Raw genomic sequence first — 19,052 nt, 5'->3', positions numbered from 1 at the left:
TTTGATCTGCGTACATGTCCTAATTCCTGTGTCATCTGCGTATATTGTGAATTTTGGGTAAATTCCTGATTTTATTTGATATCTATAATGAAAATTATGAATAACAGTGGGTCAAGAGTATATCATTGAGTACCACCGAAGCGCACTGCCATTAGTTTTGAGTTTGCGTGTTTAGTTGCTGTAAATTGCTTGCTATGACCCAAATATAATTTTTACAACTGACCAATTGGACCTCGTAGTCCAATTGATTCGCATTTTTTACAACAAGATAGACTGATGTACTGTGTTGATGCATTTTTTTCAGTTCTGTGAATAGGCATTGTGTGTGTCATTTTCGTTTGTTTATGAAGAGTGTGTCTTTTACTATTGATAAGTGAAACGATTGCGTCAACTGCTCCTTGGCGTGGCCAAACACTAAACTGATTTTTGTTAATCATGTCGAAGTGATAAACATATGATATCATGCAGTTATTTTGAAGTCTTTTCAAAAACTTACCTATGAGTGGCAGCAAGGCTATCGGTCGGAATTTTCCTAATATTGGTGCGACAGCGCATCTATCAATTTGCAGAAAATGGTTACCCAAATTATTAAATTCTACATCCGTTTTTTTTATAGATTCTAATATTTTGAAAATTTCTTCTTGGAGAATCGGTATCAGCTACATTGAATATATGTTTTGTTTCAGTCGTTGAAAGGAATTCATTGAAACGCTTCAAATTTTAGTTCGGAAGTTTCAATGGACAATTTAGTCTCAATGGACAATTTTTTTTACTTTTGATAACTAAAAGTTTTTCATTTCATGTTTTACTTATTTTTAAAAAAAAAATTTACCCTTTTTTTCAATACTTTTCTCTGTCCATAGATTTGTCACTACTATTATGAATTTGCTTGAGACGATTTTTTTTAGCGGCAGCATTTTTAACTTGTTATTCATGCAGATTTAAAGTTCTTTTCTAATTCTTGATTGTTTCTAATAAACTGGAACAAAATTATGAAGAGTTTCTACAAGAAGGCTTTGCAGCTTTTCAAAAACGTTTTCAATGTTTTTAAACGACAATTTCTATATTTTTTGTTATTTCATCATGATTCGCGTCGTTTATCTGCTTAATAAATTTTGAATTTTTTTTAGTTTCAGCCACTTTCTGGACGCTAGTAGCTCTCGCTCTGAATGGGACCACCGTTCGTAAGTTACATTGCGTGATGACCAGTTAAAGACGATTTTGAAATTTCTATATATTTCTGGCATGACTGTTATAGAAAATAATCTCAACAAATTTTTGATTTGTTGGTTTCTTTCGTAGGTTTGTCTAAATTCAGCAAAAACTATTTCCCGGAAAAATGCTTGTCAATTCAGCCAATTTTTTGATTTTCAAGCTACAATAATTTTAAAATCACCACATGCTAGGGGTGTTTTGTTGTTGACATCAGCATGAGATATTCCAGATGTATCTGCAATGTTTCTAAATTGGTTTTGTTTCGTTTATGTGGATGGAATGTAAATTTCCGTTAATTGTATTAGGGCAATGGTTAAAACTTGAATGTTATTACCTGTTACCTTCCCCTAAATATTATAGAAACTGACAATGAAAATTCAATATAGTCGATTATTCTCCAAAAAACTCCAGTGCGATTAAAAGAACATAAAAATTTCATTTGAGAAATTCAAATAGCTTTTTGATTGCTTTACGTACTTTCAATGGCTGAAATGAAACATAAATGTATGTAAGCCCCCGGTGAAAAAAATCCCATGTCATTTCATCAAAAATCCTTTGACCTTCCCATATGAACATACCTTTTCGCAAATGAAACAATTTTGTAAATAAGTTTTGTTCCAAATTATTGGTTGCATTTAATTACAATAGCGCAATGAAGCTTCTAGTTTTTGCAGAATGAGCAGAAATTCAAGTCATTGTTGCTTCTCTATTATAATATGTACATATGTTGATCGATTGTAAGAGAAGGAGGCTCTATGGCTGTGCTGGGGAAAAGTGCAGATGGAAATTGGACGCATCCTTGTGTGTGGAGATCGTTCCACTTCCAGTTAGCAACTGGTCACTTCCAGTCAGTCCACAGAGTGTTCCACATTCTATCTCATTTGCTGGCACCATTTGATTGCCCATCATCAGAAGCGATCTGTGAATGAACAAATCAAAATAGAGTTACGTTGCTCACGTTTTTAAACGCAAAATTAAGTACCATCTTAGTTCTTTTGGACTGGAAATCTTGCTACAATCTCACAAGAACAAAGTTAAATTTTAACGTAATGTCTTGCATGACTTCTCGCACGAAAATTTGCAAGATAAACAACTCAAGATAACTAAGGCGAGCTGAATGCTTATGAGATCGTCGAACAGCGTCGAAAGAAAATTTTCCCAGTGTAGAGAAAAAAGGTATCAAATTCTCGCTTTTAAGACTTTTTATTCGAGACCTGTTTATCGCGATAGCGCATATCAGTCAATTGTCAATCTGAATTATGGAGCTGAATCTTAATTTGAATCTTGCAAACTTGTAAAACATTTACCCCTTCTGAAAAAATGGGGGAAGTTGAAAGCTCAGTTTTTGTATATGCTTAATCATTGGATCAGCGCATTATAGGATTGGATGTGCAACGCTAGGAATCATATGGTGAAAATGGTTAGAAGTGTTAATAAACTTGTTATAGAAGTTTGACTACTTAAGCTAACTTTTTTTAGTTGGATACAAAAATAATGAGCAGCTGTGAATTCTTTTGCAAAGTGAGCGATGACGAAGTTGCTAAGTATCCGCCTCTCAATCGAAAAGAGAGGATTTTAGGCCCACCATAATGTGTGTTTATTGCGTGAATGCGAGGCAACACTACCCAGCCCAGAAGAACAATAACTAAACAAATTGCATGTATAACCAGAGGGACAACAACGGTTCTCCATTAACAGCTGATCAGCTCGAAAGTTAGTCTTTTCTCTCGTGGAGAATTTGTCTCAAATTAAAATTTAAAAATCATATATAGATTGTATTTCACTAAAATACAAACCCTTCAATTGACTTCATGGGAACATCAGCCTGAGTTTCCCGGTCGAAATCAGGCCCCATTATTTTGACCATTGTCGCCCCTCCTGCAACTACTGTGCCCGAAAAGACGCGGCCGAATGCGACGAAGCTGCGCTTGTCGGCTGTCGGTATCATCCTGCTGACGAACACCATCAGTTCACCAGTCGGGTCACAGTTTTTGATGGCCTCGGCACATGGGTCGTTTTTGTCAGGACCTTAGATATTTTATTGAGGAGAGAGTTATGCATGTACCATGAGTTAATGAATTAATCATTACATTACCTTAATCATTTAAAGTATTTTTTTTTGAAAACAGATGCGCAGTCAACAGCTCCAAACCCCACTCAAGCTCGCAAGCAATTTCCGACATTTTTTCATCCACACTTCTAGATAGCAAATCTTTCTTTAAAATAACGGAAATTTTCCCCAAAATTATCCGCGGTTTAATCAAAACTTTGTCCAAACAGTTGTTGCGAACTTAAGGGCGCAAATTGTTTTTTTTCTTTGTTGAAACTCTCTAGAAATTCATCAAAGAGGGTATTTTTCTCATCAAATTTTCTATGAGTTTGAAAAATGGTAACGAAATGGAGACAATTTTTGGACCTTCAGGAGTTTTCAGCCCATCAAAATGGCTTTATCAGGAAAATGATTCAAATTTTCTAAAATCGATTGCGGATTATTCGGTGCTCTGTGCTTGAGCACGGGCCGTATAGTTTCCACTTTACTCCTAAACTAAAATGTTTCGCATTTATTTGGATCGATATGAAAGAGAGATATTTGCTAAAAAGGCATGTTTGCTGTTAACTCGAGCACGCAACCTTCAGGCGGGCATCGCTTGAATCTGATTTTATTGAGCTGGTTATAATTGTTTACCGTTGTATATGATCTCCGTGCGGTATTTCTGGGCCAAGACAGGCGAGGGTATATGAACTATGGTCATATCCAGAAGTGTGTCCTTTATGGGCAGCCATGAGGCCATGATTGCCGCAAAAGATCTTCGCCCTTTTTTGCCATCGTGCTTTCATCTAACTTCAGCTCCAGTTTCTCTAGCAACTTTTTTAGATCATCAAGATTGCTACTCTTGATGGCGTCGGCCATCTAAAATATAAACCGAGGGTGCATTTTGCATCCGGAATGGTTTGAAGTAATTGTATAACTAGTTTTTTTGAATCGAATTGTGGTTTCTGCAAATCGCAGAGAAGCTATCAGCAAGACTTATCGGCCATTTGTTTTTAAAAGTACTGTCACAAACGCAAACGAAATACAAAAGCGTTTCTATAAAATGCTGTTATATTTATTTGAGGTTCATTGAAAGAAGATATTAAGGCAAAACAAAAAACAAACTTTTTAACAGATATAAAACCATTTCGTTTTGTCAACATTCAGCCACTTTTTGTCTCTTGGGCTGAAGAACTGATCTCCCCACAACCTCTTCATTAATTTTGGTGAATCCACTTTAAATACAAAAATATTTGCTAGGAAGAAACAAGGATGGCCGTTTGCTGTGTAAGTAGTACAGAATGTTCCGACAATATTCATAAAAAATATTTCAAAAAAAAGTTATTTTTCTATGTATTAGTATTTTTTCAAAAATGGAACTAAAACTCAATAAGTTTAAGAATTTTTTCTCGATACCGGAAAAAATTTTAAATTCTTTGAAAAATTCCAATCACGACTGAAAGGGCTATAATATGATATATAACTCGACCCATTACAATGATAATTTGTGGTACCTGATTTTGCGTTAACAAAAAAAACTAAAAAGAGTTCGAGTACGGAATCCGGAGAAATTGTCATTGCAAAAAAACGAGAAGTACATGCAAATTTATATGAAATTTAGATACAAATTTAAACACAGCCAAAAAAATTGACTACTGCTGACGGCGTGTCTCAAAGTTCAAATTTTTTCCGCCATAGTTGTCTCTCACCATTCAAAATTGACTATTTTTGTTTGTAAGGAAAATTTTCAAAAAGTAAAGAATACTTGAGCCAGCTGTGATTTTTATCCTAACAAACCTCATCTTTCGAAATAACAGGTTTTGACCCCGCAATGATTTTGAACAACAAAGATATCAAAAATCTTGGGTTCAAAATTCTCAACATTTTATGAACGCAAGAGACAACATTTGCAAATTTATGGGGTTTAAACACTGTAAAATTCTTTGATCTGATTATTACGCAACCAATTTCCCGTTTGTTAATGCCCATAGCGCGAGAGCAGAGAAAAATCTTCATTGAAAAAAAAAATTTTATCGCAAAATTAAGTTATTGCCTTTGCTTTGTCACTAGCAATTTTTCTTAGAAAATGTAAATAATTTGCTGCTTTTTCCGACACTGACAACCAATATCAAGCAATTAGTACCTTGAAAGTACCTCAGTTTGACCATGCAGTGAATAAATGCAATCAATTGGCTTGTCTCATTTCGATTTGGAATGAATTTAGGAGCGAATTAGTTCGCCATTCTTTGATAACTACGCGATGAGCATCTTAATTGCGCGTTAGTTAATCCACATTGGCCAAAATGGCAGTTTTTGATTCACTAATAGTTTACTAAAAATATCTCAGGTGAAATATGTTTTGCCGTTCAAACTCAAAGAACTGATATCTTCAGAAAAATTAGAGAAAACGGCTAAAATTACTGTTTCAAACGCCGAAAAAGGCCAGAATCTCAAAACATAAATGTTTATTTGCTTTCTTGAATATTATCGTAATACAACTAAACGAGTTTTTTCTTTTTCTGCCCGAAACGGTTTATGAAGTAGTTTTTTGCAGGGGGAGGATCTAGGATTTTCTCAAGGGGGGGGCGGACTTTCTCGAGGGGGGGGGGGGGGGGGGGGGGCTTGCGGATTTTCTCGAGGGGGGAGGATCTGGGATTTTCTCGAGGGGGGGGGCGGATTTCTGCCCGTAACGCGGTTTATGAAGTAGTTTTTTGGAGGGGCTGATCTAGGATTTTCTCGAGGGGGGGGGGGGGGCGGATTTTCTCGAGGGGGGGCGGATCTAGGATTTTCTCGAGCGGTGGGGCGGATTTCTGCCCGTAACGGTTTATGAAGTAGTTTTTTGGAGGGGCGGATCTAGGATTTTCTCGAGGGGGGGGGGGGTCGGATTTTTTCGAGGGGGGGGGGGGTCAAAAGGCAAAACTTTGATAAACTGGACAAAAGGCGTTTTTAGGCACTTTTTGGAAAATTTTGACCAAAAAATCGCGTTTTTTTTTGGCGCGCGCTCCCCCCTCAAATTAGTATATATTGGCGCCCAAGGCGCCTTTAGAAATTTTTTAGGGTCCGTCACCAAATATGGATATCTCAAAATAGTACAAAGGGGGAGGGAACCTTTGGGTCGGCAGGGGGTCGAATCCCTGAGGTAGGGGGACGTCCGCCCCCGCCCTCCTAAATCCACCCCTGGTTTTTTGTTTAATATTTGATAAAATTAACAGAAAAAAACTACTTCGCTAATTTGATTTCTTTTTCAGATTTTTGTTCATAAAGTTATCGCTTTTACAAAATGTAAAGATAAGTGGTATATATAAAGTATGTAAAGTTGTATGTACATGTTAAATTTGCGAGTTAAAGTGACAAACATGGAAATGGCGCGGTTAACAGTTCCGGCCGCTCTTGAGTGAAAGGAACTATCGCGAAGGGTATTTTTTTTGCAATTCTGACTACCGCAAATTATACTTTTGAGGGGTTAAGTGTTGTATCATACTAAATCCCTTTTCATCCGTGACTGCGAATTTCATTAACGGCAAAAATTGGTCTGAATAATTTCGTTTTTGAGACCAAATTTCAATTTTATAAAAAATGTTTTCTAAATTATGGCTTCAAATTTTTTCCTAAAACATTTACTTAAGCTTTTTTCCTGCAATAATTATCCTGGTCGGAACATTTTGTGCCAATTGCACAGCAACGTTTTTTTTGCTTTTATTGAGACTCACTTTTAAATTTGGCACAATAGAGTTGCGCGAAGTGTTTGAGACTGAATGCCCATCCTTGCGTGCTACTTCCGAAGGCCACAGTTCCAATAGTCGGATCGACCTGTCGATTACGTTGTACAATTGCGGACGGTCTGACTTTGTATAAATTCCGCAAAAATTAATTAGCCAGAGACGTTCGTACACAATTGAAAACTGACCATTTTAGTCTAATGACGCTCTTTCTGGCTTGAGACTGGGTTATAAATGGTTCAAAAATTTAACATTTTTTCTTATTACGGGCCTTAAAAATAAATTATTATGTTAATATTAAAGCATTTGGTCAATTTTTAATGCAGGTTGCTGCTTGCATCGAGGTAAACTCTCTCTCAAAAACTAGCATTTTTTATTTTAAAGCATTGCAAAATTTTGCAACTCTCACTTAACTCAAGTAGCTTGCTGATAGACAACACTTACTGGCAAAGCAGAAAGAAATTTAGTTTTTTTTGTTCATTTACCCTTGAAACTCTCAAAGCCTAATTTGATGTACCTCTTAAATAACTTGAGAGTTCATGCTATTTTTGTCCGCTATTGGTGAAAATCACCTACCTGCCAATTACCATGCACTGCATCTTCGTCACAGTAAGTGGCAATTATTACGTTGATACTCTCGATAATCCGGTGGAAAGTTTGGTTCGCGTCTTCTTTGTCAAGGCTCATTTCCCAGACAACCCGATTCATGTAGTCAAGCAACACGACTGGTTTAACTTTCCGATAAATTGCTTCCCGTAAAAGCGCCTCTATCTTGGTATGTATACCTAAAAAAACGAGATTTAAAGAGAACAAACATTGCTGCTTTTTGAGAATGGGAAAAATTCAGGTTTCTGAGATCGTTCATCCACGAGTAAAAAAAGGCGTGCAAGCCACTTAACTCAACCAATTGGAAACCAATGGCGACTTCAGTGATTTCTGCCAGAGAAAAAATTGTCCAACCTCAACCGCAGTTTTCGAGTGAGGCAGTAGACACTTGCTTGCACAGAGCACCCATTGTTTTTAATTGATTATAATGGTTTTCCGAGAAAATAACAATCTATTTTTATACATTAGATAAAACCTTCAGACCACGAAATCGATTATATTGTCATTATAATCGATCATTTTCGAGAAAAAACTCCACCATGAATTGATTACAATCCATTATTTTTGGCACTAAAATCGATTAATTTTGTCTGGATAATCCATTAAAACCGAATTTTTCTGAAAACTAAAAACCCATTATAACCGCATAATAATCAATTGCAATCCATTTTCTTTTTTGTTGTTAAATAGGTTATTTTTGCAAATATTTTACTGGAAATTCGCAAGAAACTTTAACTTATGTCTGAAAAAAACAATTACGATGAAACTACCTTCAATTCCCCCGACGAACACCCCATTTAACCATTATCGAACCCCAACACCCTCCTCCTACCCCGTTGAAGATTCAAAAAGTGTAGTAATGAAAGTGTAAATTTCTAAGGCAACTGTATGATTCAAAAACCTAATCATACTGCACTTGGTTGTTTTAGCGTATGCCAGACGATAGCGATTGCAAGGTCACAGCAGCCGGTCCCCAGACAAAAAACCGAAGACTTACACAAACTTACATAAACTGAAACTGGTTCCTATATCAATTGGGCAACCACAAATAAATTTTAAATCCCAAGATTGAAAATTTATTGTACTCATAATATCAAGAAGTATTTGTTAACAGACAATTTTAGTTTCAAGTGAAAAAGTTTTAAGTACTGGATTGTATGAGTTTTTCGGTACACTTGCCGACACTCTCCCTGGGTCCTTTCTTATCTTTTGTTTTTCTCCTAATTGTACTCGACTCGATGGATCATAACCCCGCTCATCTTATCCACTCCTTTTCTTTTTCTTGTCGATCGACGCGTCGCCTCCTCAGAATTTTGCCTCTTTTCACCGACGGTTCTCGATAGGCCTGCTTGTTTCATGCCCGACGGTTCGTTCGCCTCGTTAACTTGAAATTCTCTGCTCGCCGCTTTTGAAACTCGTTGTGACGGCGCATTGGTCCCGTCTCTCGTTTGCACGTTCATTCTCGTCCTCCTCCTCGCTTTCTTCGTCGCTACTTTTTAATAACCGTTTTTTCTTCTTTTTGCTCTCTTCTCATTCCGTCTGCGTTCGTTTCATCATCTGTTTTCTCGTAATTTCAGTGTCCCTTACATTTTTTTCGGATCTTGCGGTTTACTTGGCCCTGGGATGTTCGCACTGTTTTCTTTGTCAAGGCTCATTTCCCAGACAACCCGATTCATGTAGTCAAGCAACACGACTGGTTTAACTTTCCGATAAATTGCTTCCCGTAAAAGCGCCTCTATCTTGGTATGTATACCTAAAAAAAACGAGATTTAAAGAGAACAAACATTGCTGCTTTTTGAGAATGGGAAAAATTCAGGTTTCTGAGATCGTTCATCCACGAGTAAAAAAAGGCGTGCAAGCCACTTAACTCAACCAATTGGAAACCAATGGCGACTTCAGTGATTTCTGCCAGAGAAAAACTTGTCCAACCTCAACCGCAGTTTTCGAGTGAGGCAGTAGACACTTGCTTGCACAGAGCACCCATTGTTTTTAATTGATTATAATGGTTTTCCGAGAAAATAACAATCTATTTTTATACATTAGATAAAACCTTCAGACCACGAAATCGATTATATTGTCATTATAATCGATCATTTTCGAGAAAAAACTCCACCATGAATTGATTACAATCCATTATTTTTGGCACTAAAATCGATTAATTTTGTCTGGATAATCCATTAAAACCGAATTTTTCTGAAAACTAAAAACCCATTATAACCGCATAATAATCAATTGCAATCCATTTTCTTTTTTGTTGTTAAATAGGTTATTTTTGCAAATATTTTACTGGAAATTCGCAAGAAACTTTAACTTATGTCTGAAAAAAACAATTACGATGAAACTACCTTCAATTCCCCCGACGAACACCCCATTTAACCATTATCGAACCCCAACACCCTCCTCCTACCCCGTTGAAGATTCAAAAAGTGTAGTAATGAAAGTGTAAATTTCTAAGGCAACTGTATGATTCAAAAACCTAATCATACTGCACTTGGTTGTTTTAGCGTATGCCAGACGATAGCGATTGCAAGGTCACAGCAGCCTGTCCCCAGACAGAAAACCGAAGACTTACACAAACTTACATAAACTGAAACTGGTTCCTATATCAATTGGGCAACCACAAATAAATTTTAAATCCCAAGATTGAAAATTTATTGTACTCATAATATCAAGAAGTATTTGTTAACAGACAATTTTAGTTTCAAGTGAAAAAGTTTTAAGTACTGGATTGTATGAGTTTTTCGGTACACTTGCCGACACTCTCCCTGGGTCCTTTCTTATCTTTTGTTTTTCTCCTAATTGTACTCGACTCGATGGATCATAACCCCGCTCCTCTTATCCACTCCTTTTCTTTTTCTTGTCGATCGACGCGTCGCCTCCTCAGAATTTTGCCTCTTTTCACCGACGGTTCTCGATAGGCCTGCTTGTTTCATGCCCGACGGTTCGTTCGCCTCGTTAACTTGAAATTCTCTGCTCGACGTTTTGAAACTCGTTGTGACGGCGCATTGGTCCCGTCTCTCGTTTGCACGTTCATTCTCGTCCTCCTCCTCGCTTTCTTCGTCGCTACTTTCTAATAACCGTTTTTTCTTCTTTTTGCTCTCTTCTCATTCCGTCTGCGTTCGTTTCATCGTCTGTTTTCTCGTAATTTCAGTGTCCCTTACATTTTTTTCGGATCTTGTGGTTTACTTGGCCCTGGGATGTTCGCACTGTTTCACCTTTCTATTCGGCTTTCTTCGCCCGCTGATCTTAAAGAAACCCCACTTCTCCTTAGTAATGATCCTTTTTTCATTTGCACCGTATGTGGTGTTAATTTTTCTATAGTTGAAGATAAACACTTATACCTCCTTGGGTCCTTTGGATCCGTTCCCCCGGTACGCTGGTATACCGCCGTAGTGCTCGCTTTGTGGCTTTTTAAGCACTCTGGTGCCGCAGGATGTGTGAGTTCCACGTCGGCTTCGGCTTGTTCGTGTTCTTCCAACACCCGAGGAGTTTTCCGGTTTTGGGGAGCATACACTAGGTCGCTTCGCTTCTCCCAATCTAAGTTGAGCTCTACTTCGGGAAGACAGTTTGTCTCATCTAAACATTGTAATTTGTGTTTAATTACATTCTTCCAATTGAGGTTTTTAAGTGATGGTTTTTTCGTTAGGTTCCGGAGGGCGGTATTAACTTCTATTCCATGGTAGGCCTCGAATGACGTTAATTTAGTCTTAGAATGCGGTAAGAAATGTAAAGCGCTTAATGCTCTTGCTATCATCATCTTGAATTTTTGATATTCATCTTCCCATAGATATGTTAGGACGTAATTTTTTTTATTGAAGCGATGGTTCTTTCGACCATCCCTGTTGCGCGATGATCTTTCACCGGAGATATTAAAAATTCGATACCTTCATAGTTACAAAAATTTAGGATTTCAATTGAAAAAAATCCGGACACTTGATCCAAATGTAGTTTCCTTGGGTGACCATGTGTACTTATATATTTCCTTAGAAATTTGAGTACATTTTTCGATTTTTTACTTCAGCAGACGTATGCCGACGGCCAATGTGAAAATGTATCTATTGCTACTAAGACGTATTTCTTCCGACCCTCTACATAATTTACCAGACCCTGAAATCCAATTGGTCTAAGTCTTTAGGTTTCTTGGGTTCATATGTTGTCCCAGTATTACCTTTATGGATGTCCGGTTTAAGGTTTTTACCTGCTTCTAAACAACTTTTGCATTACTTTGCTGTGGCCACGAGGTTCCGATGCATGAGCGGGATCCAGACGTCTTTCACCGCAAACATTTTGTCCCGACCGTGGTGATTGTGGTGTAGTCGGTTCAGTACTGATGTAGACATGTCCATCCACAAGCAATTCTCGCGCACTGCAAAGTCGTTATAATGTTGGGCGTAGCATTGTCCGAGCTTAGCGATTATTTCTTTTGCACGTGGATTCCTGTCCCGTATTGCGTCTTGAATAGTCTTCAGAATAGGATCTTTTTTTCCAAATATGCCTCCACGAGCTTCAAGGTAAGAATTTCAGGGTAATCGATCTTTTTGACTATCTTGCTTTCAGTTGGGATCATTGGATAAACTTATTTTTCACTATTTACAAGGGGATAAGACACGCCAGGGAATTGATGAGGGAATGAAATGACAGTATTTATTTTTTTCGAAGAATTTCGTTTAGGCACAACTTTTTCTGGTGGGATAATTTCTATGTCTGAATCTGAACTGAGGCTAGGCGGCTAATTTTGGACTCTGTTTAGTACGACATTTAAATTTACACTTCCGGACTCTGTAGGTGTATTTAAAATTGTATAATGTGGCTTAGGATCAATTTTTTTCAGCTGAATTGGTACTTGACATGATTTTGATTGCTTTATGATTTTGATTTAAAGCGTAACTGTACTCGGCGGAATGAGAACAACGTCTAATTCAATGGTTTCGTAAATTGTACTTTTCTTTCGGTTTGGAAATTTCTTGTCTCTGATTGAGTGACTGTCGGTTGCGTGCAACCACGCCCTCTAGTGAGCGCTTACACTCACTGTTAGTATTTGCATATTCGAATTTATCTTGAGTCGTATTGGATGATACTATCTCGTTTGAGTAAGAACATGATCCATGATCGTACATCCTCTACCGTCGATTTTTTCAATTTGATGCACTCTATGACCCCTAGGATTTAACTGGTCACTAGGTTTTAAAGCTTCGTTGATCACTTGTATTTTCGCTACCGCAATTTTTTTTTATCATAGTGACTTGTTTCGGGTGCCGCTGCTGACAGGAAACGAAACAAGTAATCCGCCATTCCTATTTTTGACGGCTGTCGATGTTCAACTTTAAAATCATATGGTAACAGTCGATCGTACCATCGAGTTAGTCTACCGAAGAATGTTTTATTTCCGTTTGGTGATAAATTTAGCAAGGTGAGAAGTGCTTTTTGATCCGAAAAAACTGTGAAATACCGCCCGTAGATGTAATTGCGAAAGTGTTCGGTGGCCCATACTACTGCGATTAATTTCAATTCAGTTGTCGAATACTTTTCTCGGCCGAATTAAGATAACGCAAAGCGAATGAAATTAAAGCCATCCGTGGGAACCGTATTGTTCTAACACTGCCCCCAGGCCGTCGTGGCTAGCATCGCAGACTATTTTTGTTTACCGGTGAAAATCATAGTGTTTAAGTTCTACGATATTCTTAACTAACCGTTTTAGTTGTTGAAAAGCGTTCTCGCAATCCAGCGTCCAAACGAATTCATTGTTTAGGCTTAGAATTCATTGTTTAGCGGTGCATTGACCGCGGCGAGTTTTGGCAAAAATTTATGCAGACTATGCATAGAACCCATTAATGACTTAGATTGTTTTCTTGATTTGGGAAGTTTTAATTCTTCAACTGCTTGGGTTTTAAGAACTTACGATGTAGTGCCGTTTTTTCCTATTCGGAAATCTAACCGTTCACATTCTGTTTTTGCAAATTCATCTTTTCGTAGTTTCAACGCAGCATTTGATAAATCCACTTTCCTTAAAATCTTCTCGACTAATGCATTGTTTTCTATTCTAGTTCGTTACGATGCGATTGAAATATCTTGTATGAATGCGTTTGCTTGGGGAACTTTTTAATTAGGTTTTCGACAAGTTTTCGGAACTCCGCCGGCTTTAACGTGAGACCGTAGAACCCATTTTTAAAACGATATGTTCCCGTTGGTTTTCCGCCGACTAATGAGAAATTACATTGTTCGCTGGTTTTTGATCGAGTGATACTTGTCCATAGGCATACGTGAAATCCAATATTGTAAATTATACATCCCCTGCATTTCGTTCTGCAATTATTTGATTTATCCCAGCTACTAACTTGTCGATGATATTTGGCATTTGGTAGTTATTTTTATGTACCTGTTTGTTCAATTCTCTTGATTCCAATGCCAATTTTGTGCTCCCATTTTTTTACTGTGGTTATTTTAGGGGATGCGAAATGCTTATCTGAACATTCTTGCAGTTTGATAATAAGTCCTTCTTTTATCAAACGATGTATTTCCTTGTCTACTTTATCTTGTAGATTGATTGGCACCCTACGACCCTTTTGCTGTATTGGTTTTTTTGCGTCAAAAAATTCGGCTCTTAAGCGTTTCTTGTTTTACCTATTCGGGTAAATAAGCGTGGATACAACTTACAGAAGTACGTTTGCAATTCATCGAGCCCCTCTGTGTTCTGACAGCTCTCTTCCAGCGTGATCTCCATGAATCACCGACACGTGCGATGGTGTAACCCAACCGTTGAGCACCAACGTCACTGCTATCTTTCCCAGTATGTGTATTCGGTTGTTATTGTAGTCCAAAAATTCTTCTTGTGTTGGTTGTAATTGCAAGTTTGTTTTAGCTAATGTTGATTTCTGGTCCGTCATCCTAAAAATTGTCACTGGAGATCCACTGTCCACACAAAGCCACATTTGCTTCCCCGAAACTTGAACCTGGACTATGGCACTCGGAATATTTGGCTCCATCACGTTCATTTTCTTAATTGACATCACCATGTAGTCATCAGATTCCGACAAAATCAATATATCTTCCCCGCACCCTTGCTGCTAGTTTACTGAAGCTACTTGATAATCCTGCCTGTTCTCTACACTGTACGTGCTTTGATGATTCTCATTCTCGTTCTTGACTAATGCTACTCGTCCTCGTCCCCTCCAATGGTTAGTACCTCGCCTTACACCACTTGTGAGCTCTAAATGCCCTAACTTCCGACACGCATTGCACGTTACTCCTTTCGCGGGACAGTTTGCAATATATTCTAAAGTAAAATTTGGTGCGTTACAAATGTATCACCGGCGGTTACCGTTCCCCGCGCTGTTTGCGCCCGACGTATATCCCCCGCGTGCTCGACTTCTAAAGTACCCTTGTCCTCTTCGAATCTTATTTACTGGCTCCTGTTTAATGGCTATCTGCGGCGCTGACGAGGCCGGCTTGCCCGAATACGATTTGTAGGCGCGTTCATCTCTCTCGTACGATACAGCTATTCAATATACCTCCACTGGAGACTTGGTAGATCGGGACAGTTCTCTTTGACATTCGGACTTGCGGATATTCTTGATGAAAATGTCTTGAATATTTTCGGCAGCGTTGGCAAAATCACACCTACCGGCTAAAGCACTCGAAGTCATTTTCCCTCTGTTTGCTCCCGTAAAACAATCCTTGCTCATGTGTGAAGTTTCGTTCTCGCTTGAATACGTTTTGCATTTCGTCTAATACCCGTGGTTACCTTTCCGTCTTGATGCTGACCGCTGGTTTACGGGCTTTGAATATCCTTTGTGCTTCATCCCTAATGCAAAGGTACAAGTTAGATTTTAACTTTTTCTCCGCGTCTATTCGGTTTTTTCTGTTGACTTCCCCCGGTAGCGCTGAAATCGCCGTAGCATCTAAGGTATTATCAAAATATAAACCATCGGGATCGATGTCATATTTCGCAATCAATCCCCAATGGAATTTTGTTATCCGTTCTTCCCAGTATGATGGCGGCTCCTGCGTGCGCGCGTCCGAAAACGATAATATGTACAGTGGGTTTTTTCTTCCTCCTTTTCTTTCAGCTGGCTACGCCATGTTGAAGATCCAAAAAGTGTAGTAATGAAAGTAAAACATTTTAAGGCAACTGTATGGTTCAAAAACCTAATCTTACTGCGTTGATTGTTTTAGCGTATGCCAGACGATAGCGATCGCAAAGTCGCAGCAGCAGGTCCCCAGACAGAAAACTGAAGACTTACATAAACTGAAACTGGTCCCTATATCAACCCAACCCCTCCCTCACGAGTTGTGATTTTTAAGTTGGGGGGAATGAAATAAATATCCTTTCAATTCCCTCCACTCCAAATCACTTCAATTATTACCTCTCAACTCCCCCTTCCTGGCGGGGGTTTAGAAGTGACGGGGGGAATTTTACGTTGAAATAGATAGACATGAAATCCAATACGTAGCAAGTGAACTAAACGGCAAATGAGATAACTTCGAAATAATTTTCTAAAATGCATCAAACTCTTATCAAAAAAATTCCATTATAGTCGATTGAAATATACTATGTTGGATTCTTTTGATGTACGATTAATCGGATTATAATCCTTGTTTAAATGGATTATATTCGATTATTTTGTAGTTTTATAGATACTGACGGTAAAATGATATGTATTCGATGATGATCCTTGGACAACGGGTGGTCGGTGCGGGCGAAGACTTGAGTTATATTTTTTTGCAGAAATATTGGTTTGTTCCCAAAATTTTTTAAAAATCTCAAGGAAAAAGTAGTTTTTTCTAAAATCTTGTAAGTTTTCCGAATATTATGGAAATTTAAAAAACACATTTATTGAATATTTTGACACTTTTTGGCTGACTTTCAGTTTTGAAAAATTAAGTCCAATTCATTAACTCTTAAACACTCACCGCTGACTGAATCTACGACTAAAATTGCTCCGTCGCAGAGAAGAAAATTGTTTGCGTCTTCTGTCTCGGAAGGAGGCTCAATCAAGTTGAGGAGAAATTGACTTCCTTTTTTCTCCTGCACGAGGTATCACATATCTGTCAGACTCAGTTCGTGAAATAGCAACATGGACGGGCTTTCGCTGAGGCTCTACATCGGTGTTTTAGTTTCAATCATTTTCACTTTTTCTTTTTCAACGAAGATAGCTGCCTTATCTATAAACTTTTAACTAACAGTCAAGTATAAGTAAGCAATAGGTGGAAGTCCTCAGTTTTAAGATACTTTGGTTGCTATTTGTAGAATTAATCTTGCATTACTTTATGATTCCTTTTTTTTCTACTTTTTAAGTTCTGGCAAAATCTATTTAGAAGGAAACAAAAGTAGTGGATTTCTTCGCAAAAAGCATAGTTTCTGGCCATGTTTTTCTGTTTATAATGGTCGAAACTTTTCGGAGACAGGCGGGAAACTTCAATTAAATTTCAACATCAGGAGTTATAAAAAACGGGAAATATTTTTCTTTAGTTTTTTTTTGTAGTGAAGGGTGATTGAATCAGGTGAAAAAATGCAAGAGTAAGAGTTTATTCTAAATTAAACAACGTGACTTTGTAGTATAATTAAATTGGGTCGTTGAAGTATCATCGATTAAAGTATAATCGACATGAGAGTCATCAAAAAGAATGCAAAAAATTTTTTCACAAGTAAGCTGAATGATGGGAATAAAGCTTTCGCTAGTTTTAGTTACGCCAACCACATAGCGTAAACAAAGTTTACACCCGTGTTCTACCTATATACCGAGCTTTTTTAGCGGTAGCCAAGATTGTGCGGACCAATCAACACTAGACCATAGTTTCATCCCGTGACTTAATGACGTGGTCGTAACAATTTAGCGATTTATGATAAAATTGAACTTTTGGAGAATTCGTAGCCTTTTATATATTTTATCAAACCTTGCCTGATTTCGGGCGGACCGATTCGACCTATCTTCGAGTTTTGTGTCAAAATCTTTAAAACAAAAAATGCAGCAAAAGGCCGGGAGTTTGCAAGGAGTTTGTATGGTGAAATTAAGTGAAAATCAAAGCCAGCTTTCCAGTGCTCCGTCAACTTCAGTTGCGTTTATAACAGCTTTTGCAGCTAGTGCATTTTGGACTGGGCACTCTCCAGATTCGTCTGCCAGTTCAATCACAGTCATGTTCCTGATGTTCAGTTTCTTGCACATCATAGCACTGATCTCATCGACCGAAAGACTCAGCATTTTGCAGTAACATTCGCAGCATTTTTCCGTTATACCTCCGCAATTTTAAATCGCTTATACTAAAGATACAAGGCAAGTTTTTTTTCATTGTTGCGATTTGTGAAACAACTTTTTAGCAACTTTTTTGTGCTTTAAAACCTGATATTCGTGCTATAAAGAAATATTTAAAAAACAAACCGAAAACAACATTCGTGCAGTGTTTTAAACATTCTTCATACCACGAATATTACTTTTTGAAACTTCTTTTAAATCCTTCTTGGCAACAACAATTGCTCAAAAAAACTAGCTAAAAAGTTGTTTATGATTTTGAGAATCATGAACATAGTGAACACTCTTATACATGTCTTGGTGATTTTTTATCGTTTATTATGAAAAGTATTAAAACTCCCTGATAACTACAGAAATACCTTCATACATATTATTGCATGTATGAATGCAATTAGGTATATATGCACTTTTCCAGTTTATTTGCAAAAAGTTAGGTAAAGTAAGCCACTCAGCTACGAAAGCTTGAATAGCGCAAAAAATACGTGAACGATTTCCAGTTTTGAAAGTAGATTTCAAATTTTAGATTTCCCAGCGGAGCGAAAAACACGAGCTTTTACACAGAAGCAAATTACGAGCTTTACACAGAAGCAAAGCTTTACGAGCTTTACACAGAAGCAAAGCTGCGCATCGCAAACAATCTATCACAAAAAAACAGCTCTATCAAGTCAAATAAGAAAAAGTAGAAATACGCCTTCAATTAGCAAAAACTCGACTACGTGTAGGAATCGAATCTGCGACCTACTGAAATCACGAGATTTTGAGTCTCACGCACTATCCCATAAGATACTCAAGTTTAACAACAGACAAAAACTACTCACGAATAAAGCCGCTACATATGCTAACAAATTGCCAATGCATTTCAGCACCAAATACAAATAAACTCCAATTTGAATTAATAACTTGAAATATAACAAACTGAAGGCATCTACACTAACTTTGCATGAAACAAATAACAAAACATAAAGCCACATTATGTATAAATTATGCATTTCAAAAAATTGCGAGATATATTTGCGACTTAGGTTGGAAAAAAAGAAGGTTCGTACTAGTACACTAGCTTCGCAAGTGTAAAAATCATATAATTCTTTTTTTTTGAAATAAAGTCAGTATTTTTTTCCTTGCGTTTACAACTCTTTTGCAACTGTCTGTTATGGCTGTTTTAAACTATTTCCATTTGTTTTTCAAGAAAACTGTTGTTAAATATGCGTGTTTTTCTTCAACTATCGAATATAT

The 19,052-nt window shown here is 37.6% G+C and overlaps 2 protein-coding genes across 2 annotated transcripts in view; one reads left to right on the top strand and one right to left on the bottom strand.

Annotated features, from left to right (window-relative positions):
• The window catches only part of LOC134854663 (uncharacterized), a 275,825-nt gene that overhangs the window by 37,811 nt on the left and 218,962 nt on the right, over nt 1-19,052 (top strand). The gene's annotated exons all lie outside the window — the stretch shown is intronic.
• LOC134854600 (elongation factor 2-like) lies at nt 1,892-7,712 on the bottom strand. The gene is made up of 5 exons (XM_063870932.1): nt 7,543-7,712; nt 6,958-7,057; nt 3,902-4,126; nt 3,012-3,243; nt 1,892-2,134 (listed from the first exon to the last, which is right to left on the bottom strand). Exons 3-5 carry the CDS (start codon nt 4,005-4,007, stop codon nt 1,969-1,971), a joined length of 504 nt encoding a protein of 167 aa, XP_063727002.1. The 5' UTR covers nt 4,008-4,126; nt 6,958-7,057; nt 7,543-7,712; the 3' UTR covers nt 1,892-1,968.

The sequence above is a fragment of the Symsagittifera roscoffensis genome, chromosome 9 (assembly GCF_963678635.1).
Source record: "Symsagittifera roscoffensis chromosome 9, txSymRosc1.1, whole genome shotgun sequence".
Classification (NCBI taxonomy): Eukaryota; Metazoa; Xenacoelomorpha; order Acoela; family Convolutidae; genus Symsagittifera; species Symsagittifera roscoffensis.
Note: the sequence above shows the minus strand (reverse complement) of the source record. Positions and strands in the feature narration are given on the sequence as shown.

What these genes read in the sequence shown, in the direction of transcription:
- LOC134854600 (XM_063870932.1), bottom strand. Translation starts at nt 4,007, where the DNA reads ATGGCCTCATGGCTGCCCATAAAGGACACACTTCTGGATATGACCATA. An exon ending in CACGGAGATCATATACAACG is followed by an intron (nt 3,244 to 3,901) that starts GTAAACAATTAT and finishes AAAATATCTAAG; the next exon opens with GTCCTGACAAAAACGACCCA. An exon ending in CCCATGAAGTCAATTGAAGG is followed by an intron (nt 2,135 to 3,011) that starts GTTTGTATTTTA and finishes GTTCATTCACAG; the next exon opens with ATCGCTTCTGATGATGGGCA.